The 24,857-nt window shown below is 35.6% G+C and overlaps 1 protein-coding gene across 20 annotated transcripts in view; it reads left to right on the top strand.

Annotated features, from left to right (window-relative positions):
- Nucleotides 1–23,496, top strand: part of TIA1 (TIA1 cytotoxic granule associated RNA binding protein) — a 32,915-nt gene extending 9,419 nt beyond the window's left edge. For 4 of the 20 annotated variants that reach the window (XM_019441027.2, XM_019441072.2, XM_019441046.2 and 1 more), the window contains 11 exons: nt 3,471–3,569; nt 4,327–4,381; nt 4,554–4,586; nt 5,810–5,897; nt 9,090–9,165; nt 16,896–17,004; nt 17,400–17,495; nt 17,606–17,690; nt 18,062–18,185; nt 19,358–19,503; nt 20,802–23,496. In XM_019441027.2, coding sequence (XP_019296572.1) covers nt 3,471–3,569; nt 4,327–4,381; nt 4,554–4,586; nt 5,810–5,897; nt 9,090–9,165; nt 16,896–17,004; nt 17,400–17,495; nt 17,606–17,690; nt 18,062–18,185; nt 19,358–19,503; nt 20,802–20,928 — 1,038 coding nt within the window. In that variant the 3' untranslated portion in view covers nt 20,929–23,496. Of the gene's footprint in view, nt 1–3,470; nt 3,570–4,326; nt 4,382–4,553; nt 5,312–5,809; nt 5,898–7,076; nt 8,512–9,089; nt 9,172–16,895; nt 17,137–17,399; nt 17,496–17,605; nt 17,691–18,061; nt 18,186–19,357; nt 19,504–20,801 lie in introns of those variants that run through there. The other 16 variants (XM_019441036.2, XM_019441091.2, XM_019441054.2 and 13 more) reach the window with 14 other exon arrangements.
- The last annotated feature ends 1,361 nt before the right edge of the window (nt 23,497–24,857 follow it).

The following is a 24,857-nucleotide window of genomic DNA, read 5'->3' as shown; positions in this document are numbered from 1 at the left end:
TGAGCCAAAGTCGGACGCTCAACCAACTGAGCAACCCAGGCACCCCAGCTTTCTTCTTTTTTAATACATAATTTAAACCCATGACTTCCAGGAATTTTTTTTAAAGAATAGTTTTATTTTTATATTTTTAAATACGCTCTATATCCAACATGGGACTCTTGAACTCACAACCCCAAGGTCAAGAGTCACATATTCACCCAACTAAGCCAGCCAGGTGCCCCTCCTCCATGAACTTAGTTTATACAAAGGTGCCTGATTGGCTGAGAAGAACATGCAACTCTTGATCTCAGGGTTGTGAGTTTGAGCCCCACATTGGGTATAGAGATTACTTAAAAAAAATAAACTTAAAAAATAAAACCTGCAAGGTCATTAAAAAAGAGGCACCTGGCTGGCTCAGAAGAGCACAAAACTCTTGGTCTTGGGGTTGTGAGTTCAAGCCCCACATGTGGTGTAGAGATTACTTAAATGAAACTTGAGGAAAAAAATTAGGTCGTATAGTCTAAATTCCTAGTAACTTTAATATCTTTGAATCAGTCTTAGCTAATGAGTTTAATTTGTTTTACTAATAAATAAAGGAAGAAGAGAATGGAACTAATCATTTCCTGAGCAGATGACAACTATAGTAGGTTCTTGTTTTAATGTGCACTGATGCATCAGCATTGTTTTATATGTGGTGTCATTGGCTAATCTGGAAAATCAGTTATTACAATTACATTGAGAAATTAGGTCAAAAATAATAGGTTGTGAAAGTGGGTTTTTTTGTTTTTTTATGAAAGTATTTTTAACTTTTAAAATGTCATGATTCAAGCTTTTCTTGCATGGTGGCAGTTCCCATCGATCAGACCATAACGTATAGAAAAAAACATTGAATTCATTCATCTGTGATTGCTGTTAACCCTGAAGCGTATGCATAAAAAGGCAAGTCTGGGGCACATGGTTGGCTCCATCACTTGAGCATAAAACTTGATTTCGGCTCAGGTCATGATCCCAGGGTCATGGGATTAAGTCCCACTTTGGGCTCCACGCTCAGTATGGAGCCTGCTTATGATTCTCTCTCTCCTGCCCTTCTCCGCTACTCTCGAGTTCTCTCTCTAAAATTAAAAAAAAAGACTGAATTCCAGTCTATTCACACTGTTGGACGGGTGTTCATATTTATGAATGTTATAGTCTTTGGAATATGAAGGCTGATAGTGTGAATGCTTAGGTTCTTTTTATGTAAGAAATACAGTTTTTTCTGGGTACAGATTAAGTAAAATGAAGATACTTTTTCATTTGATTACACTTAAATGTAAGCTGTTTTTTCTGATCACATTCTGATGCCTGACAACACTGACCTTTCTAATAGAATTACCATTAAGTGTAGCATTAGTTTGAATTATGCAATTTTTAAAACATTTTTATATTCTCTGATTTTTTTTTAAGTTTTATTTATTTTGAGAGTGAGAGAAATGCGGCGTGGAGGGGCAGAGAGAGGGAGACAGAGAGAGAGAGAGAGAGAGAGAGAGAGAGAGAGAGAGAGAGAGAATCCCAAGCAGGCTCAGCCTTGTCAGCACAGAGCCCGATGCAGGGCTCAAACCCACGAACTGTGAGATCATGACCTGAGCCAAAACCAAGAGTCAGACGCTTAACCGGCCACCCTGATGTTTTTAAAAAGTCAGAGCCACCCTGATGTTTTTAAAATAAAATAATGATTGTCTTGTGGTTGCCTCCTTACTCTAACGTTTTTACAAATCCTTGCCAATCACTTGTTTAAAAAATTAATTGTGCTTGAAACAAAATAGTATATTTCTTTAGTGTCATTCTGGTCTTTTGAATTAGTTTCCTATTTTAACAATTATACTTAGATTATGGAAATAATTAAAAAATGGACTCTAAAGTCATATTTTCCAGATAGGTATAAAATAGGGGTGTTTTTCTGCCGCTTTAATTTACAGTAAAGCATCCAAGCTTCACCTATTATCAGACCTCAGATACTTGAAACATCAGAAAAGAAGAGAATTTTTAAAAGACTTGTAAGCAGGCAAAAAATTGTCAAAAAGTCCACATTCTTTTTGTTTTTTTGTTTTTTAAGTTTATTTATTTTGAGAGAGAGTGAGAAAGAGCAGGGGAGAGGCAGAGAGAAGGGGATAGAGTATCCAAAGCAGGTTCCATGCTGGCAGCAGAGAGCTCAATGCAGGGCTCGAACTCCCGAACGGTGAGATCATGACTTGAGCCAAAGTTGGACACTTAACCAACTAAGCCACCCAGACGTCCCCCACCCTTTTTTTTTTTCATAGAGGGAGAGCATGCAAGCTGGGGAGAGGGGCAGAGAGAGAGAGAGAGAGAGAGAGAGAGAGAGAGAGAGAGAGAGAGAATCTCAAATAGGCTCCACACTCAGCACAGAGCCCAACTCAAGGCTTGATCCTGCAACCCTGGGATCATGACCTAAGCCAAAAGCAAGTCAGATACTCAACCGACTGAGCCACCCAGGCACCCCAGAAAGTCCATCCACATTCTAAGATCTCAAAACTTCCTTTACCAGAAAACCTCTTTAGTTTTCAGAGCCCGAAACAGGTTTAAAAAGGTTGGGTGAGATTTTCTACTTAGCAAATTAGAAGTAGTAAGGATATATGTGTGTTTATAGCAATAAAAGGTAACACATAACAGGGAAGGGAGAGAAAAGATCATTAAAAGCCAGCACTGAGAAACCATGGGTCTGGTCAAACTTAACTAATGTCTGTAGCATAAAAAAATAATTATATGATAAGAAATGTGTGTTTAGCTTATATATCCATCCATCCGTAAGTAGGACACTTAATCATTAATACAAAATTCAATTCTACGTAGTAGTATAGTATAACCTGTTGAAGAAGATAATTTGTTTTGTTTTGTTTTGTTTTAATGTTTATTTTTGAGGGGGTGCCTGGGTGGCTCAGTTGGTTAAGCATCCGATTGACTCAGGTCATGATCTTGTGGTTCATGAATTCAAGCCCCATATTGGGCTCGTGCTGACAGCTCAGAGCCTGGAGCCTGCTTCCGATTATGTGTCTCCCTCTCTCTCTGCTCATCCACTGCTTACTTGCTCCCTCTCTGTCTTTTTCAAAAATAAATAAACACTAAAAAGAGAAGGTTTATTGCGGGGGGGTGTGGGCTCACATTGAGAAGGGACAGAGAAAGAGGCAGAGGATCTAAAGTAGGCTCTGTGCTCAGTGCATAGCTGGATGTGGGGCTCGAACTCACAAACTGAGATCATGATGTGAGCCAAAGTCAGAGGCTTAACCAACTGAGCCACCCAGGTGCCCCAAAGAAGATAATGTTCTATAAAATTACTATATTTCATTTTTTAAATGTTTACTTCCTTATCTGAAGGTTTACTTATAGAATGGACCCTTCATTTTCCTTGGCTAATTATTGAGATATACAAAACTTTACGTAATTCCAAGGTAATAAGAGTGTACAACTTAAATTTGACTTTTGTGTTTCTTCAACAGACAGCTGGAAATGATCCGTATTGTTTTGTGGAGTTTTATGAGCATCGTCATGCAGCTGCAGCGCTAGCTGCTATGAATGGGCGGAAGATAATGGGTAAGGTAAGCTGTCATAATTAAAGAAGGTGACTTGAGGGATGTCTTGGTGGCTCAGTTGAGCGTCTGACTCCTGATTTTGGCTCAGGTCATGATCCCAGGGTTGTGGGGTTGAGCCCTGTGTCCAGCTCCTTACTGAGCATGGAGCCTGCTTGGGATTCTCCCTCTCTCTCTCTCTCTCTCTGTCTCTCTGTCTCTCTCTCTGTCTCTCTCTCTTTCTCTCTCTGCCCTCTCCCCCACTTGTTTTCCCTCTCTCTCAAAGTGAATGAATGAATGTGACTTGAAAATTTTTATTGCATGCACTTTTGTTTATCTTTTGGAAGTGCTATATTCACATTATAGCAAAAGGTCACATTTAATATTTGAAAGATGGGATTAAGCTTTTAGAGGACATGTTTATGTTGGTATTCTTCATGGTGCCTCACACATGGTACATACTAAAATATTCGTTGAATTACTCAAGCTTGGATGAAACGTCTAGAACTTTGGATAGTAATAGGGAAGAATAAAAGGAAAGAATTTATTGTTACTTTAGATAAGAAAGGTTAGTTGAATGTTAACAGAAGTACGTAAGATTAGGATTTGCCAACATTTGCGCAAGTATAGGTTAAAAGATAAGTATTAAAACTGACCAGAACTGGTATCCCCTTGAATGTTTCATCTACAACATATACTTTTCTATGTGTTTATAGATATAAATCTTGTTAATAACTGATTTTGAGCTTTATTTTTATGGAGTATAAATGTTGAAAATTTTTTTTAGGAAGTCAAAGTGAATTGGGCAACAACCCCCAGCAGTCAAAAGAAAGATACAAGCAGTAAGCATATTTTATACTCTTTGAACGTTTGTTTTTATTGTACACAGTAGTTTTATTATAAAGCATATAAACATCATACATGTTTGCAGTAATGTTTTGATCGTTATCCTAAGATATGATTGAATGTGTTTGTGTTAATAAATTTAAGAACAAATCTAATCTTTGTCATCAGGTAGTACCGTTGTCAGCACACAGCGTTCACAAGGTAATTGTATCTTCTTAAACATAAAATGAAATCTCTTGAAAGGGTATTCACTAACCACTTGAAGTTTTTTTGTTTGATACCGGGGGGAGGTGGGAGGGAGGAGGTCATATTTCTGTTTGTCTCTCAGGCAATATTTTTCCCCCTTCTTCCCAGTGTTGACCAAGTGTGGCTTGTCCACTACTTTGGTGCTATTTCAAGCTCTCTGACCCCCTTGGTAGCAGCTGATGCCTTAGAAATACTTTCACCAACTAAAGGGCAAGATACCCTGCTTCCTTGAGGTCATGGTCTGTGCTTCATACCCAGATCTTCTGATTGCTTGAGTTGCTCCTGAAACTGTGTTTCCCAAATGGCAATCCAATATGTTGCTTAAGGCCTGCCAAATGGGGGTAACTTTTCTTTCCAAATATACTTTGTCAAAGTTGATGTATGTGTTCCTTTAAAGTGTTGATCCAACTATTTTGTATTTTTAAAATGTTTCCTTTTTTGTGAACATTGTCTTTAAAAAAAAAAAAACTTCACATATGGGATCGTTATTTCTCTCCAATGCTTTTTTAATGGTTCTGATATAAAGTGAAGGGATTACTGTTTTCATTCTGTTGCCTTCAGTCTTAGTTCACTTGCACATGGATTCACATAAACTGAATGGTGTAATGTCTGGGCAACCAAAACTGTTGGCTTTTGAGAAAACTGTCAAATACTTTAACATCAAACTGTTGCAATGCAAGGTATTTCTTTGATTGTTCTTCACAAAATATGGTTAAACCAAGTATATCATGTAGTTAGCTTCAGCAGATTGTCTTAACTGAGGCAAATCTAGTCTACGTATCTCACAGTACCACTATTTTATTTTAATTTTAAAACTTTAATGTAGTGGTAAACTGGATAAATGTAAATAATTACTATTAGAATGGTAATTAAGTCATTAAATTTTTTTGCAAAACTTATACTAGTTTATTGTCTTAGACCAGTGTAGTCATTGGCTGTAAGTAGAAATAGAATTGTCAGTTTCCAGTTAGATATGTCACAGTCTTTAAGAGAATCTTTCCTATATTATGACCTTGATTCATTATGTGTAAAATTGATAGAATTTGTATAGACATAGGATAGTGTTAAACTTTTCTATAATCCATAAATTAAGATTACTTTATTGAATAAATTTTAATATATTTTAAATTCTAAAATTTTATTTTTCTTTTCACTTCCCCTTCCTTCCCTTTTATAAGATCATTTCCATGTCTTTGTTGGTGATCTCAGTCCTGAAATTACAACTGAAGATATAAAAGCTGCTTTTGCACCATTTGGAAGAATATCGTAAGTAACAGAAGATAAACTTAAACTGATTTTAATTAGAAACAGTCTTATGTAGAAGTAATTTGAAAATCTGTTATGAATTTTGGACATTAATTTTTTAACATTTGAATATAATACATTTCGTTTAGAGACTATTTAAGCAGTTTATAGCCCAAGACTGTTTTCCCATTGATAAATAAATCTTCGGTCTTCAATTATTTTAAAATCCTTTTTCAGTTAGCATGAGCTCTTAAGAGACAAATTTGCTATTGTACACATTGTTTCTTTTATATAGTGTCTTGCTAACTTGGTCATAATCTTTAGTAACCTTGTGCTGTGACTAAGGTATTTGGACCGTTGGGGCACTTCTATGATACCATGCATTTTGTGTCAATAAATATATTTTAACAAAAAGAAACCTTAACAATTGACCCTAAAAAGCAGTTGTTAAATGTTAATCCCCAGGTATCTACTCTTTTGTGGTTGTTGTTACTGTTAATAATAATGCCTTTATGTATTTTGTGTAGCACTGTCTTGCTTGCATTTGTTATTAATCATACAGTTTAGGCCCTTTGTAAATAGCTCACTGAAGGTAGTGTTCATCATAAGAGAACTTCAGTATTTTGAAAAGCATGCCATAATACAGTAAGAATAAGTTGATTACAGTATTTACTTATAGGTACTTGTTGAATTTAGAAAACAGATTTTTGGGATTTCTCGTTGCTTTATTATTTTTCTAGCTAGAAAGAGTAGTAAAAAGGGCATGTTAGCTTTGGTTTAGTTTGAGAAACAGACCAACAGCAGAGATGAAAAAGATGAGGAGACTGGAAAATAAATGCCAATAGTATTGGTGGTAGATTTGGAGAGTTTTCATTTGAAGAGTTGTAGTTCATTGGTAGGATGAAAATCAACAGTGAACATGGAATGGCCGGAAGATTAGGGTTTATAAATGGACTCTTCTGTTAGGCAACATTTTTCTTTGTGAGAACTGATTAGGAAAATAAGTAAAGTTCTAATTTACTGATTGTTCCTTTTAACCTATCTTAGGGTTTTCATGATGGTTAGCTTGCTTTCAAATATCTAGACTGGAAGGTCTTAACCTGTGGCCTCTCAAAAGCTCTATAAATCTCTGTATACAAAATTTTGTGTTTGTTTTCATTTTGGTATGGAGTATCTTTGTAAGTTTTATCCTATTTTCAGAGTAGTCACAGGACCATAAAAGGATTAAAGAAGGATTAAAGAACCCTGATCTAGATCTTTGCTGCTTCTTCCTTAGAGAATCCTTTCAGAAATAAGTAAGACTTAAATATATTTCAAGGCTAACATATCCTGAAACTTAACTTTAAGAAGAAAAAAATTTTCTAACATTTTAACAGATTCAAACAGCTATTTTATTAAATGCTTTGATTTTGGTTGAAGTAGCTTCTGTGAAAACATGGGGATTTTAGTTTGGGATTAGATAAAGATTGTTTAACAATCAGTGATTTTCAGTTAAATGACATTCAAATTTTAATAATTTCATGACTTTAATCATGTATCAGTAATTTCTTTTTGTTAAATATGTTGGTATAATAATTATAGTCTAGATTTTCTTATGATTAACCATAATTATTGATGTGTGTGTGTGTGTGTGTGTGTGTGTATACATATATATATATATATTTTTTTTTTTTTTTTTGTAAGTCCTTTCTTTATAACTTGTAGACGATAATTTTAATTTGAGGTAACATATAATGTTTAAGTTTTAGGCTACCCAAGGAGTTAGTGTTCCTAAATTTAAAAGAACCATTCTCAGTTGGTAGCATCATTTCCTTTTTCTGTTAAAGGAGATAAATATATATTGAAAGGTTCTCGTCGTGATAGTCAGGGATTCTCTGTAGAAATCCTCAACAGTGCTCAGTTTATAGATGGTGTGTAGTAAGTGGTGGCCTATTAGAATATGTAGTATAAAAGATATAGTACTTTTGTGCCCTAATTTATACAGTTTATATTCCTTGAGTTTAGAGTAGTTTAACAAATTTTGCTATAGAAGTGAATCAGCTACCAAATTAAATGCATGTGTACCATACCGATAATTTAATATAAGTGTTTTTTCATATTGAGAAGTGACTTGCATTAGTTTTCCCTTTCACCACCACCTCTTTGTCATTTTGACTCTAAACACTTAATAAATCACTTCTAAATTGATCGAAATGTGCTTATGTATACTTTAATATAAAATTATATTGCATGGCTTTCTGACTTGGGTTTTTGTTGTGAAAGTGCCTGTTTTGTTCATGTGTCCTGAGAGAACAAGCATTGTGACATACCTGGCTAACTTAAAAGCAGATTGCCTGTGAAGCACAATTTGAGTCCAATTTTTTGAGGTATGGAGTTTTAGCTATCATGGCTGGGTTTTTTTACTCAATCTCAAATAATAGGGCTCTGGTTATTTTGCAGAGTATCTCTGAAGAATGGACAGAATTGCCCTGGCTAACTACAAGCTACGGTTCACAGTGGATAAATGTTGGCGTGCTTTTTTACTTTCTGACTTTTTAAAATTTTGCTTTTATATCTTGTAGTTTCCAATCAATCTTATATGATTGCTATTTTAAAATTCAGTATAAAATCTTTTCTTATATAGTTTAAAACTAAAGTGTGTGTCTACTGTTTTTCTTCAATGATTTAGCATTTCTGAAAACATCAAGTTCTCAAAATTTACCCATAGTCCAAAAGGGGGGTGTCAATTGATCTGAGAAAATGAAGTAATTTAATTAATTTAGGAAATATACAGCTTTTCATTCTTTCAGTTTCCAGTTTTATATTTTAATTTTTTAATGATTAGGTAGTATGTGGTATCAAATAGAAAATTATAAATTGCATGGTTAAAGAAAGCCATTCATCTAATGTGCCTGTGAACCCTATAAATGGTTAAGCAATTTCATATGAATAGCTGCTTTTACCATGCTTAAGATTTGAAAGTTTAAAAACTTTTTGAAGTGGGAGGCAGTTTTTGTACAGTATATACATATATGTTTAAGTAGTTATTGATTTGCATGTTTATAAAGCCTCATTTGCTAATACATGATAAATGTTATAGAATAAAAAGGTGAATATTCATTAAAGGTTCATTTTAATGAAGATGAAACATAAAAATGAGTTGTGTATGACATTCTCACTTGATACACAGAGGAGAGTGTGTAAACCTAAACTTCTGATTATTTCTGATTTCAGAGATGCCAGAGTGGTAAAAGACATGGCAACAGGGAAGTCTAAAGGATATGGCTTTGTCTCCTTTTTCAACAAATGGGTGAGCTCAATTAAAAAGTGCATGTGCGGTCCTTTAAGAGTAAAGAATAAAAGTACTCATTTTGTTTTAATGATTTTATTTCATCTGCCATTTGCTCATTTCACTGATAATTAATGCCTTCACAAGAGGGTATCTTTTTTTTCCTGTTTGGTCATTTATTCAGCATTTATTTAGCACCTGATATATGCGAAGTACTGATAAAATGTTTTCAGAATGTAGAAAGTAGAGACGTTTAAATTATCAGCCAAAGGTAGATATTGAAAATCTCATTTACTTAGTTAATTCATTATCTCCCTGTTTTGTATTCTCATGATAATTTAAAAGTAACTAATAACGTTTTCTGTGTTTGCTTCATATATATGAATATGTATAGCTTTTGGTTATTATAAATGATTTTTATATATGTTATTTTACTGATTTCTCTTAGTTGTAGTAATTTTCCATTGGTTCTTGTGGGTTTTTTTTGTTTTTTATGAATTTCTAAAATGTAAAATTCTATTATCTGCAAATACATACAATTTTATCTAAAAAAGGTAACTCATTAGGGCACCTGGCTGGCTCAGTCAGAAAGCCAGGGGAGGAGTTTGAGCCCCACATTGAGTACAGAGATTACTAAATAAATAAATAAATAAATAAATAAATAAATAAAATGCTCCAGTTGGTGGGAACTTTTAAAAAATTATATATTAATGTACTTGAAAATGTCTTCTCATTTCTTTCATTTAACAATCATTTACTGAGCACCAATTTGCATGCACTTGAAATTTTCAGGTTTTGTGGAAAAGGAAGGATAGTGCAGTTTGTCAAATGAGAGACAAGGGTAGGGTAAAGGGAAACCCTTTAGTGTGACAGCTGGAAGAAATCTTTGACATATCCTACATACAATGTAATCATGTGCTGTTGTTTTTAAAAATAATACACACACACACACACACCATGGAAATCTTTCCGTAACCAGTAATTATAGAACAATATAAAGAAGCTCTATAATTACTAATTATGGAAAGATTTCCCTGGTAAATTAGATGAAGTTTCATTTGTGTTAAAACAAAAAAACATGTATTTGTTGGGTATCTGTTCTAGCAGGGATAAACAAAAAACTTGCTGCAGAGTTTCCTATTTGGTGGTAGGAAGTAAGAGGCAAATGGAGGGCAGAGTGGGAAGCTTCTCACATTATACTGTTTGAATATTGAACCTTGTAAATAGATTATAAATTCAAATAAATGATTTACCTATTTTAGTGTAATAACTCAAGATTCAAAATAAATGCCAGAGATATCACACTTCAGAAATACAGGGGTGAATCGTGGGAGAATATATATGCACTGGAATATATGCTAAGATTTCATTAATTTTAGATCTTAGTGTGTTGCTTTTATGTTACAACTGTCATTCCGAAGATAAATAACAGAAACACTACTTTCTGTATAAGAACGCCTTAGGGAGTTAAAAAAAAAAAAAAAAAAGAATGTCTTAGAAAATGAGCAAGCAGGGGCTCCTGGCTGGCTCAGTCTGGAGCATGTGACTCTTAATCTCATGCAAGATTAAGTGAGTTCGAGCCCAATGTTGGGCATAAAGTTTACTTTAAAAAAAGTTTGAAGGAAATGAACCATTAAGAGTTTTTGATAGGGGCGCGTGAGTGGCTCAGTCTGTTAAACGTTCAACTTCAGCTCAGGTCTTGATCTCACGGTTCGTGGGTTCGAGCCCCGCGTTGGGCTCTGTGTTGACAGCTCACAGCCTGGATGGAGCCTGCTTCGGATTCTGTCTTCCTCTCTCACTGCCCCTCCCCTGCTTGCACTCTGTCTCTTTCTCTCTCAAAAATAAATAAACATTAAAAAAATAAAAGTTTTTGATAGTATGCAATGTATTTTAGAAATATTTTTCTTTAATAAACGAGTTATATGAAATAGATACTATATCATTTCTTAATGGCTTCCGGTCAGGTTTATGACCATGTTACTGTGCCAGTTTCTTCTGGGTTTTAAAAAATACATCTGTTTGCAGTTATGCCAAATATTGTCAAACTTTCTAGTTACTCTGCCTGCTTACAGTGGAACTAATGTCTGGTTATTCCTCACAATGAATTCTTACTATCCAGATATTTTCTATAACAGCTTGCAACCATTTTGCCCAGAATTTATTTTCTAAATCAGAAATCTGCCTTAACAATGTTTACATGGCTTGCAAGTTTGGGTAAGAGAATGTAGAATGTACTGCAATTGTATCTCAGCTATTCATAGTAACATCATATTTTGGGATATGTTCAAATGTGTTATGCAGTGTAGCTGTCATCTTCCTTTCATGAAGTGAAAATGTCTTCTAAGAAAGTAGGTAAACCTGTGAAGAAAGTGAGTAAGCCTGAGAGGTCAGGGAAAACCCATGTATTAGAAGATAACTTGAAAATGGTAAAGCAGGGGCGCCTGGGTGGCTCAGTCGGTTAAGCGTCTGACTTCAGCTCAGGTCACGATCTCGCGGTCCGTGAGTTCGAGCCCCGTGTCGGGCTCTGAGCTGATGGCTCAGAGCCTAGAGCCTGCTTCCGATTCTGTGTCTCCCTCTCTCGCTCTGCCCCTCCCCCGTTCATGCTCTGTCTCTCTCTGTCTCAAAAATAAAAACACGTTAAAAAAAAAAAAAAAAAAAGAAAATGGTAAAGCATATTGAGAGGTAAAAAGATAAAAGTTCTGCCATATGCATATGTTACCTACCAAATTTAAGAAGTTTTTTATGTAAGATGAGAAAATAACAACCAAGAGTGTTGTTGGTTTCGAAAGCTTTACTGTTTTGTTGTTGTTGAATTTTTTTTGTTAACGTTTATTTATTTTTGAGAGACAGAAACAGAGCTTGAGCGGGGAAGGAGCAGAGAGAGGGAGACACAGAATCCAAAGCAGGCTCCAGGCTCTGAGCTGTCTGTACAGAGCCCAACGTGGGGCTCGAACTCATGAACTGCGAGATCATGACCTGGGCTGAAGTCGGATGCTTAACCAACTGAGCCACCCAGGCGCCCCCCTCAAAAGCTTTACTGTTAATCATAGCATCATATTTAGGAAAGGTAGAAAAATACTTGATACCATGTGTTGATAGCCACAATTAGTATGAGTTCCTTGGAGGATTGATACATAGGATTTTAATATTTTGTGCTATTTTGGGGAAATAGGTTGAGGGCTTTGGTGGACTAGGAACTAATTTTTTCCATTTGAGATTATGGCATATAAACCCCTACTATGTAAAAATCACTAATCATATTTAAAATAAAAGAGAGTCAGAATATCTATATATGGCCTCTGGAGTCAGCCAGAGATGGATTTGTATCCTAATAGCCATTCCTATGGTATGTTAATTTTGAGGAAATAATTTCATTTCCTAAGTTAGTATTTCAGCTTCTGTAAAATTTGTGTTATGTGATTGGCAGTGCTCTGGTGTTGTGAAGTGCCACAGCCCTAATTGCAGTTACCCCCAACTCCTTTGCCTCTCTTCTTATGTTGGATGTTTTAGGGACAATTGCCAATACCGATGGAATGTAGCTTTTCTGCCTACTCCGAAGTAACTAAATACTGCTAAAGAAAAATTGAGTCCACTGGTTTTACTTCTAATTTAACACTGAACACATTTTAAGTGAGTGCATGGTACTATCTTTGTAAACCTGTTCTTTAGTTTGACTTCCCATTGTTTGCTGTCTCTTCCTGTCTCCTCAAATATTCCTTCCCCTTCTCCATCATCACCCAAGCCAATGACTTTATGTTTCACTGAAAAAATAGAAACTATCATACAGGAATTCCCTCAGCTTTCAACCACCAAACCTACATAGAATTTATCCACCTTCCTTTTCCTCTATTACAGTAGAAGATATGTCCTCCCTGTAAAAGGCCAAATCCCTCACAGTTGGGATCCTGCCTCTCTCGCCTTTTCAGGGACTTTGTTCCTATGCTTATTCTTTTGTTTTCCTACTATAGCTTTATTGAGGTATAAGTCACATACCATAAAATCTACTTGTTTATTGTGTATAATTCAGTGGTTTTTAGAATATTCACAAAATTATGCAACTATCACAATTTTAGAATATTTTCAATACCCCAAAAAGAAACCGTCGCTGTCCTTTTCCCTCTATGTTCTCACTTCCTCAGCCCTGAACAACTTTTTTTTTTTTTTTTTTAAGTTTGTTTATTTTGAGAGCGAGTGCTAGCAGGGGAGGGGCAGAGAGAGAGGGAGAGATCCCAAGCAGGCTCTTCACTGCCAGCAGAGTCCAACACAAGACTCCCAACTCATGGACCATGAGATCATGACCAAGCCAAAATCCAGAATCAGATGCTTAACTGACTGAGCTACCCAGGTGCCCCAGCCCTGAGCAACTATTAATCTACTTTCTATGTATATAGATTTCTCTGTTTCGAACGTTTTCTGTAAACAGAATTGTATAATATGTTCTTTGCTATACTCTTGTCCTTTGTCATCAATCTTTCCCTTTGTTAGATCATTCCCATCGACCAGAAAACATGTTCTAGTATATATTAATCAAAACCACACTTGGGGCACCTGGCTGGTTCAGTCGGTAGAGCGTGGGTCTCTTGATCTCAGGGTCATGAGTTCGAGCTCCATGTTGGGTGTGGAGCCTACTTGAAAAAAAAAAAACAAACTTGATTCCATATCCCTTTTCCTGCTGTGTCTCTATTTCTCTGCCGTAATTTAGAATCAAACTTCTCAAAAGATTTGTTTCCATACTGCTTTCACTTCATCTCCCATTCACAACTGTCTACACAAACACATGCACATGCCATAAAAAGTTTCTTCCTTCTCTTATGAGTAGTTTTGTTTGTTTTCTAGGGCTGCTGTATCAAAGTACCATAAGCCGAATGACTTAAAGCAACCAAAATTTACTTTCTCAAAAGTTTTGGAGGTAGAAGTCCAAAACCAATGCTGTTGTCATGGCTATGCTCCCTTTTAAGACTCTGTGGAAGAACATTCTCTTCTTAGTTTCTAACAGTTGCCAGCAATCCTTAGTATCCTTGGCTTGTAAATACGAAAGTCCAGCCTCTGCCTTTGTCTTCACATAGCCCTTTTAAGTTTATTTTGAGAGAGAGCATCCAAGCGAGAGGCAGAGAGAGAGTGAGAAAATCCCCAAGCGGGACTCAGTCCCATGAGATCATGACCTGAGCCAAAATCCAGAGTCAGATGCTTACTGACTGAGCCACCCAGGCACACTAAACATTTTTTTTTTTTAAGTTTATTTATTTATTTTAAGAAAGAGAATCACAAGCAGGCTCCTGTTATCAGCATGGAGCCTGATGTGGGGCTCAAACTACAAACCATGAGATCTTGACCTGAGCCGAAACCAAGAGTCAGATGCTTAACCATCTGAACCACCCAGATGCCCCTGTCTTCTCCTCTTCTGTTTTTAAATTTTTTTAAATGTTTGTTTATTTGAGAGAGGGGGGGAAAAAAACAGGAGTGGGGGAGGGGCAGAGAGAGAGAGAGGGAGACACAGAATCCAAAGGAGGCCCCAGGCTCTGAGCTGTCAGTACAGAGTCCAATGTGGGGCATGAGCTCACGAGCCATTAGATCATAACCTGAGCTGAAATTGGATGCTTAACCGACTGAGCCACTCAGGCACTCCTCTCCTCTTCTTGTAAGGACATCAGTCATACTGTATTTAGGACCCACCCTGATCCAGGATGATCTCATCTTAACTAATTCGTCTGCAAAGACCCTATTTCCAGTTTTGATCACCTTCACAGTTGGGGGAGCAGATGGTAGTTAGGACTTTATATCAATTAAAGGGACACAGTTCAACCCACAACAGTTAGCATTTCATGAATTGCAAACTGGTAAGTGTGGTAAACAATGTGTGTTTCTTTTTAAGAATATGCATTTCCTTTTCATGTATCTCAAGAATAGCCTTTAGCCTTGAATCTGTTTCTTCTTTCATGGTAGATAAAGCCTACTTTTGACATAACAGATAAGAATTGTACCCCATTTACTTTTCAGTCCACTGTAAGCTGGCTTTTGTTCTCATTCTGTACCAACAGTACTCTTTTCAGATTTACTGCTAGATTTCTATGTCTTTGGCTCTGTGACAGTACACTTTTGTCAGTTTCTTCCTTTCATCACTGGGAACTTCTTAATCGCCTTAGCTAGTAATTTTTTCTTTACCTAGTTTTCAGATTTTGTTGTTTCTCAGGGCTCTGTCCCAGGATGCCTTCTTTTTTCTTTCTGGTCTTTCTTCATGACTCTGAATTTCATATCTCCAGTTCAGCAGTTTACTTTTTTGTGCACCATGCTTACTAACAAATAGTTTTAATTTAGATGTCCTACATCTCAAACATAATGTGTCCTTTTTTTTTTTTTTTTTTTTTTTAGTTTATTTTGAGAGAGAGAAACCGTCAGGGGAAGGGCAAAGACAGGGGACAGAGGATCAAAAGCTGGCTCCCTCCACCCTGACAGCAGGGAGCCTGATGCAGGCTCACCATTCACAAACCTGTGAGATCATGACCTGAGCCTGCCTAAGTTGGATGCTTAACTGAGCTACCCTGGTGCCCCATCAAACTTAATGTGTCTTAAATGGAGCTCTTTGTTTCTTCCTCAAACTGTTTTCCTCCTCCCTCCTAGGTTTCTTATTTCAGTAAATGCTAACTAACACTGTCCTCCCTACTGCCCATGCAGGAACATAGGTTATCTTTGATTCCTCCCCTTTTACTTACTGTGCATCACCACAGTTCTGTTGAGTCTTCCTGTAGATATATGCACTGCTACTGCACTAATCCTAGTCACCAGCTTTTTTTTTTTACTGTAGGTATTGAGTTAGTTTCAGAGTGTCTTTTTCCTATTACTACCCATGTCTGTAAGCCATTCTCTTCCTAGTGCTAAGAATGGCCCTGTTAAAACATGAATCAGATCATGACACTCTCCTACTTAAAATCTTTTAATATTTTCCTCTGGTACCTGTTTTTGCTCACTAGATTCCACTAAAACTAGTTGCCTTTAACATGCCTTTTTATTCCAAACATACTAAACTGTTTCCTGCTATAACATACTTTGCAGTGCTTTTCCCTCCACCAGGGCTTTCTTCCCTGACGTTTTGACTTGGCTAGCTCCTGTTCCTCTCAATTTCAGTGTAAATGTTATATTTCAGAGAGACCTTCCCTAATCATGCTGTCTAAAGTAGATCCCAAAGCCCATATTCTCTATCCCATCCTTTTGCCTCTGTCATGGCATTTACCACAATTTGTGATAATTTAATTTGTGGCCCCAAAAGAATGTCTGCTCTGAGGCAGCAGAGACCATGTCTGTCTCATTAACCAGCGAATCCCTAGCACTTAATCTGATGCCTACCTAGAACATGGTAGATGTTCAGTGTTTACTTGTTAGATGAATGAGAAATGAAATACTGTCATTAAGAAGCTTGTTGGATTGTGTAAAGTGAGATTTTCATCCACAGTCTGAGTTATTAATGAACTTTATAAGGGGCTTTGAACTTTTTTAGGGAATTAACATTCCCAGAGTCTGATATCCAAATAAAAGAAAGATAATTTAAAAGCACCATTACATTTTAAGAAACCTATCATATATTGTGTATTTTTAAAATTTACTTATTTAAATGCAAGTTAACTATTGTGTATTTTATAAATAAAGCATTTTCATTCAGAAAACCATTGTGAAAACAGCTGAATTTTCTCTACTGCTTGTAGTCACTCAACATCAATTAATAGTGGCTTCTTTGTCATTTCTAATGTGCGGAACAGGATGCCGAAAATGCCATTCAGCAGATGGGTGGCCAGTGGCTTGGTGGAAGACAAATCAGAACTAACTGGGCAACCCGAAAGCCTCCAGCTCCAAAGAGTACATATGAGTGTAGGTGTATTGGAGAAGAAAAGGAAATGTGGAATTTTGGAGGAAAATACGCTAGATTTTAAATGTTAGAGCTGTTCCTGGAGACTTATTGCAGAAATAGATGAGAAGCAAATCAAGACTACTGTCGAAAATGTACTTAGTTTTCATTTTTGTGATTTTAAATAATAAATGATATTATTTCTAATGTCAAGTCTCCTATTAAAGAGAGAATATTGAGTAATTTTTTTTAGATAATCTTGGGCGGGGGGATTAATCCTCAAGCAAATGTAGTATGTATTCTATACGCATTTTGGTCAGGGTAAAATTTACCACTATAGTAGTGTAGTCAATGTTACTTTTCTCTTTCTGAACATTTCATTTCATGAGTTTAAAATACTAAACTTTTCCCTCCCCAGCAAACACCAAACAGCTGTCGTATGATGAAGTTGTAAATCAGTCTAGTCCAAGCAACTGTACTGTATACTGTGGAGGTGTCACTTCTGGACTGACAGGTATGGGAAATTTACTTGTGTGTCATCTTGAGGTTAATGTTTTTACTGAAAAGCTTAATATCTGTATAGGATTTTATATAACTTAGTGTGGTTTGTTTTTTGTCTAATAGAACAACTAATGCGTCAGACTTTTTCACCATTTGGACAAATAATGGAAATTCGAGTCTTTCCAGATAAAGGATATTCATTTGTTCGGTATGGGTGGTTTATTCGAAAAAAAAATTTTTCTCCCAAAAAATGTTTGAATGTTTAACTTAGTAGTTTTCTTAAAAATTTACCTTGGTTAGAGAAATAGAAATTTCTCTAGCATTTAGCAGTATTTGCCACTGTTTTTTAATTGGTTCCCTCCCTGTTACCACAAGGCCAATAAAACATTATCTATTAAGAAGTTTCTCCAAAACTATAAGACTTTTGAAAAAAAAATATAGCAAAGAAAATAAACAATCGTATTCTTTTGTATGAACTACCTGTTTTATGTCAAGCTCAGTTTGATTTTTAAAAATAGACTTTGTTCATAAGTACTTTAAACAGTTAATATTGGTGATTCTTAGTATTATTTCCAATAGGTTCAATTCACATGAAAGTGCAGCACATGCAATCGTTTCTGTTAATGGAACTACCATTGAAGGCCATGTTGTGAAATGCTACTGGGGCAAAGAAACTCTTGACATGATAAATCCTGTGCAACAGGTGAGAGGGTTCTTGACTTTTCAGGTAATTGCTGGGCTAACAATAGGTTATTTTAAAATGAAATTGTTGGAGGGATGCCTGGGGCCGAGTCGGTTAAGTGGCTTACTCTTGATTTTGGCTCAGGTCATGATCTCACAGTTCATGAGATCAAGCCCTAAGATGGGCTCTGTGCTGCATTCCAGAGCCTACTTGGGATTTTCTCTCTCCCTCTCTCTCTGCCCCTCCCCAGCTCATGTACGTGCTCTCACATGCTCGCTCGCTCGCTCGCTCTCTCAAAAAAATTTTTAAAAAATGAAATTGTTGATAGTCCTTGTTTCTAGCTAAAGTGATTATCTATAAGGGCTCTTGTTACATGTATTACAGTTCTAGAGTGGTAGTTTACCTGGCAGGGTATTCAATTTTTTCTTAACACTTGGTAGATCTATTCACATACTATTTGGAGAACTCACAAGCATGTTTGACTTAGTTGAAACAAAACCTATAAACATATTTAGAGCTTTGGCATTTTCTTCTAGATTTTTGCTGCTTTTGTTTTTCCAGGCAGCTTTAGTGGTTTCAAATGTAATCCCATAAAAATTTCTGTGAGGAAACTGTAAATGGAGCACCAAGACAAGAGTAGGAAAATCCTAAACTATGTACGTTTCTTAGGTAAACTGAATATAGGAATAAGTAATTTTTAAATCTTCCCTATCTAGTTTACAAAACATTTAAACATTATACTGGGTGTTTAATATTTATTACTAGGGCCTTACCTGCTACCTTACAGAATGTGCCATTCAGAGCATCATGTAGAGTTACAGCACTATAACTTCACTTCTTTTTCTTTTTTAGCATTCATTTTATAAGCTTTTGTTTATCCTTTATTTTTTTTCTTTTTTAAATGTTTTTGAGAGAGAGGGCACGTGCGTTCGAGTTGGGGGAGGGACAGAGAGTGGGAGACAAGATCTTAAGCGGGCTAACCCCTTAGAGCCCAGTGTGGGGCTCGAATTCACAAGATCATGATCTGAACCAATGTTGGATGGTTAACTGATTGAGTCACCCAGGTGCCCGTCCTTTCATTTTAATTGTAATGATGGCCCTATGTATTATGGCTATATATTTGTGGTATATTAGGACTGTATGTGTACATACAACTTCAAATAATACTAAATTACCTGTTAAAATTTTAATAGCAGAATCAGATTGGATATCCACAAGCTTATGGCCAGTGGGGCCAGTGGTATGGAAATGCACAACAAATTGGCCAGTATATGCCTAATGGTTGGCAAGTACCTGCATATGGAATGTATGGCCAGGCGTGGAATCAACAGGGATTTAAGTAAGCATACCTGCTCTTTTCCTTTATTATTAGCCTTTGAAAAAGTCAAGAACTTAGGAAGAGATTTTAAGTAATTAATAAGTAATGTGGTCCTCAGTCTAAAGCAAGGACTTAGTTTAGAGTGGTTTTTAATGTATAGTTTTAAGTGTATTTCTTTAAAAATTTGTCTGGAAATGTGCTGCCTTGAGGTATAACCAGTGTTATAAGATTTTTGGTAATGCTTGATAATGAATCAACTAATATTTAAGAAAATGAGAGCTTAATATTTACTAAGCTTTTTATGTGACTAAAGATCATTTAGCCATTCTTGCATACAGTTATTTTGATGCTAGTTGTTTTATTCATTATGCCTTTATTTTTCTGTGCAAAAGGATTTATGCACACACTGTTATATGGATGCCTCTTTATACACCCTGAATTATTAAATTTTATTTAAATTTTTGAAACACTGAAAATTAAAATAGTTCTTAGTTTCTATTTTAAAATAATCTTACATTTTTGGGGTGCCTGGCTGGCTCAGCCATTAGAGCATGTGACTCGATCTCAGGGTTGTAAATTCACACCCATGTTGTTGTGTAGAGATTACTTAGAAACAAAATCTTCTAAAAAGTAAAAATAAAAAGAGTCCTGTGTTTGTAATGTTGAAAAAAATTGAGTTTACATATGCTAATAATTGTTTTAATTTCTTCTTTGAATAATAAAAATGCTAGTCCTTACTGTACCAAATGATTGTTTCTTTCGAGTAGTTGTTTGTTCAGTGTATGTCCAACCCAGGTGGACAGTTTTCCTTTTTGAGATTAGAAATGAATTTTTTCTGAATTCAAAGGGGATAAATGTTTACAGGTAAAGGGTATTTTTTTTTTGTAACTGTATTAAACTAACAAAATTAAACTGCATAAATTAAACCTGTGACGATGCTTGGTTTTTTTGGCTTTTTTTATTTCATTTTGAGAGCGATTGGGAGTGAGCAGGGGAGGGGCAGAGAGACCAGGAAAGACAGAGGATCCAAAGTGGGCTCTGCGCTGATAGCAGAGAGCCCATTTCGGGGCTGGAACTCACAAACTGTGAAATCATAACCTGAGCTAAAGTCAGACACTTAACTGACTGAGCCACCCAGCACCCCAGGATGCTTGTTTTTAGGAAAAATAGCTTTTGCCTTTGCTTTCTCTGGCATAACCATTACTCTTATATTTGGGCTTAAGGAAAGTGTATTTTCTTTGTATATGTTACTTCTTGGCATTACATTTTATTTTAATCAGTGGATTTCCCCTCTTTGCTCCTTTCATGTTTTCTACCAGTCAGACACAGTCTTCGGCACCATGGATGGGACCCAATTACGGAGTGCAGCCACCTCCAGGACAGAATGGCAGCATGTTGCCTAATCAGCCTGCAGGGTATCGAGTGGCAGGGTATGAAACCCAGTAAAAAAGGACTCCATAATCTAAAGCCAGTGGCTTGAGGCTACAGGGAGTGTAGTAAAGCCGTTGTTTACTTAAAAGATTTATCAAATCAGTCAGTGCAAATGTCAGATACAATGTATTTATTTAAAAGATTCATTTTTTTAATCATGAAATTACTTATCATCCACATTGTTTTAAAAAGAAACAAGATGCTGGATGTCTGCCAATTTTTGCCTTCATTACCTTTTTTGATAAAGTTTCTCAGATCCTTGTTTCAAATACAAATGCAGGGATTGCTGCCACTTTTTTAAAATTAAGAGGCAGAAAATTGCACAATGTTGAACTTTTTTCCACTAAAGTAGTGTGCAGTTCTAGTTTGCATTCCTGATATGATTTAAAACATGTAATATAAAGATGTTAAAAAAAAAATGAAGAACCAAAACTGTGCAGAGTCTAGAAGTTCTTTGTAATCTTCAGCTTGTGCACAATTCTGTTTTAGGGGTTTTTGTTTTGTTTTTTGTTTTTAAGGCATTGTTTGAACTCTCCCATCTCCACTGTTTTCCCTTGGGGTTTTTTAAATATAAATTATTAGTTTACATCATTTTTGTAACTACATTTTTCACAAATTTGTCTTGCCTTATTAAATTTCTGTAAAATATACTTAAATGGAAAAAAATGATGTTCACTTAGTTTGAAAACTTTTCTCAGATGGATTGATAATTGCATTCATTTTGTGTTTTATATGAGAAGGTGCCTCAAGAATTCCCTCTTGGATTTGTTTAAAAGGATTTTTATCTTCTGTGATATACTTTGCTGTGTACCAGGAAATATAAAAACAAAAACTTGCTACTAAAGAAAATCTCTGAAATGTGATAAGTTCTTATGAGCCCGTGTTAATTCCATGTGTCAACTTCTACATTTACATGTACTGTTTCATTCTGTAAAATGTTTTAGCAGTTTAATATTTTGCACAATTAGCAAGCTTTGTAGGTCATTTCCTTCTTAAAGGCATCCTGCAGAGTTGACAGGAGATTTATAAGGTTCTAAGTTGTTTGCATGTGAATATCAAATACACACTTTGGTAGTCTTTGAATACAAAGTCATCTGCTCTTGTTTTTCAAGAATTTTGAGACACAAAGTTGTATGTAAAGGAAGATATTAATTTGCCATTTTCTAGTTATATTTACTCAAAAAGAGTGAATCAATTTGTACAAATGATAGCTGTGAAACTGTAGAATATCCTACATCAGGCTTGGGGTTCATTTTGAACTTCAAAATTAGCCTGAAGGACCAGCCGGGCAAAGTGTTTTTTAAATGTTCAGAGGCCAAAAGATAAACAAACAAAAAAAAACCTTAAAATCCTACCTCCTTAAACAGCCTTCAAAGAGGAGAATCCTCAGTGCAATCATTATTTTGATTCTTTTGGTACCTGTTTTCCTGGAGTTCCCAATTTTATTATTTTGGGGTGGCTCCGAGCATTAAGAGGTTTAATCTTTGATGGCATTATTCTAGTTTTGAAATTTCTAGTACATTTCAGAGTGTCGTCAAAGAGTTGTGGGAGATTTTGTTTTGTTTTCAGTGAAAGTCACAAACTTCATTCTTCCTTGACTCACAAAGGGGAAGAGTCCCCAGTATACATATTTGGATGGTTCCGTTGTTTTTAAGACCTTCAGAGAGCTCCTAGTATTTAGCAACAGATAAAAGCCTGTGAAATCTTGGTTTCCTGAACTGTCTTTTCCAGGTAGGAGCAAATTAAGGTGGTCTCTAAAGCCAATACTCATGTAAACCAGAGCCCAGGAAAGACAACTCATAAGTGTATAATTCTCTGGAGCTCAATTCTATGCAGTTGTACTGATGTTTCATTAAGTCACTGTGTATTTTTAAGTGTTGATACATTAAAAGTTGCTTTATGGAAGATGAGTAAATTTTTTAAATACTTGGGAATTTTATTTCCTTGTTAAATTTTACAGATCAGGGCATGCAACCAGAAGCAGCTTAAATGAAATACTCAAAAAAATAAATAAATAAATTATCAGGAAACTATTTTTAGATTCTTCTGGCTTATGTTTCTATTTTAGGACCCTCGTTATTTTTCTTACTCAAAAATACTTTATTTCCTGTACACCTGTGGACTGCAGGGTAAATTATTTGGGCATAAGTAATTTAAACAAAAGTATAATTTTTCTTTCATTTTGACTATCTTAATAATACTTTTTACTAGTCAGTATATTTTCTTATTGCACAAGTCTTAAAGTGTACATTGACTACTTTTTGAGAAGAAAGTGGTATTTCTCAAAAAGTTACTACTGAACAAATTGACATTTCAAGAACATTGCTAACTTTGGTTTAAATCTTACTCCTAGTGTTGAATCATTTAAAGATTTTTTAGCCTAAAAATCATACTGGTATTAGTATCAGGTAAGGAAATTAAAGTTTTAAAAATGGCTTCATTGTCTGCAATATTCATTCAGATTACTATAAAATACATCTGGTACTGTAAAGAACCTGAAGTGATACACATTGAATGGGTCATTAATCCAGTATTCTTTGCCCTGACTGTTTGGATATTAAAGTTCCTTTATGTTTTCTATAACCTGTGGGATCTTCTTGCAGTGATTATTGTGTGTGAAAGATTTTTTTGGTCTAGCGATATTGTTATATTCACTCAGGTATTTTTTTTTTTTTTAATCTTATTCCAGAAACCATGGTTTTCATTGGGTTACTGTTTAATACCACAAAGAATTGGCATTACATAGATTTAACTCATTATGAAACCAGGATCTCATTTTCCTTGTTGATATTATCTCCCTGTTGAAAATGAGTTCCACATTCCAGTTTTATTCTCCTGTTCTGTCCCTGTGCTTGGCTTGTCTTCCTTTTGTATGTGTTAGAGTTCAGTTGACATTTGAGAAGGCAGTTGGCAGGGACTAGATTACATATACAAAGAAAGTTACATTCGCTATGTGCTGTGGAGTGCTCTTTAGGTTACAGTTACATTGGAAAAGTAAAGTGTGCTTGTAGGAATTAAAAAGCAAATCCTCACTGGCTCAGTCGGTAGAACATGTGACACTTGATCTCAGGGTCATGAGTTCAAGCTCCATGTTGGGTATAGAAATTACTTAAAAAAAAAAAAAAATCTTTTGAATGGAAGAGCAATGATTTCTAAAAATAAAATCACTTTTTTGTAAGGGTTATTCCATTTTTTCCAATCACTGCATTTTTACTTTTGGGTTTAGAACTGGAAGAACTTATCTCCAAAACAACACATTTTAATTTAACAGCCTTAATAAAATGTATGTAAATATGTCTCAGTTGAATAGGATTTTATATTATGGTCTCCATCGTTGGAGGCAGCTGAAGCTGTTCTGATAGTAATTCAACTAAAAAAGGAAAAAGTTTTAGACATCTGACTCAGGATTACTAGGCTAGGAATAGGGATTAAATACGATTTTACTAATACTGGGTAAATGAGATTCAAAGCTGCTTATCCTTTTTCAGTTCTAAAGTACCAACAGCCATGGTTATATATACCATGCAGGATTTGGAGGATCTTTATATGGAAAAAATAAACAACTCTTGAAAGAAAAGACAGATGCTGACATTTGAAGGTCCCTACCAAAAAGCCAACTGGCCACAAATCCCTTTACAGTGGAGAATGCCAATCAGTAAGTCCTGCCTATGTACACAAGTCTTCCAAACAGATGTTTAGTGCTTCACTTTTTTTTTTTTTTTAAGTTTATTAAGCAATCTGTACACCCAATGTGGGGCTTGAACTCATGACCCCAAGATCAAGAGTCACATGCTCTTCTAACTGAGCCAGCGCTCATACTTTTTTTTTTAATACATTTATTTTGAGGGAGAAGAAGTGAGAGAATCTCAAGCAGGCTCCATGTTCCCAGCGTAGAGCCTGACAAAGGGCTCGATCCCATGACCGGGAGATCATGACCTGAACTG

The sequence above is a fragment of the Panthera pardus genome, unplaced genomic scaffold, assembly GCF_024362965.1.
Source record: "Panthera pardus isolate Hobbes unplaced genomic scaffold, ASM2436296v1 HiC_scaffold_25, whole genome shotgun sequence".
Lineage (NCBI taxonomy): Eukaryota > Metazoa > Chordata > Mammalia > Carnivora > Felidae > Panthera > Panthera pardus.
This window is presented reverse-complemented; position numbering and strand designations above follow the sequence as displayed.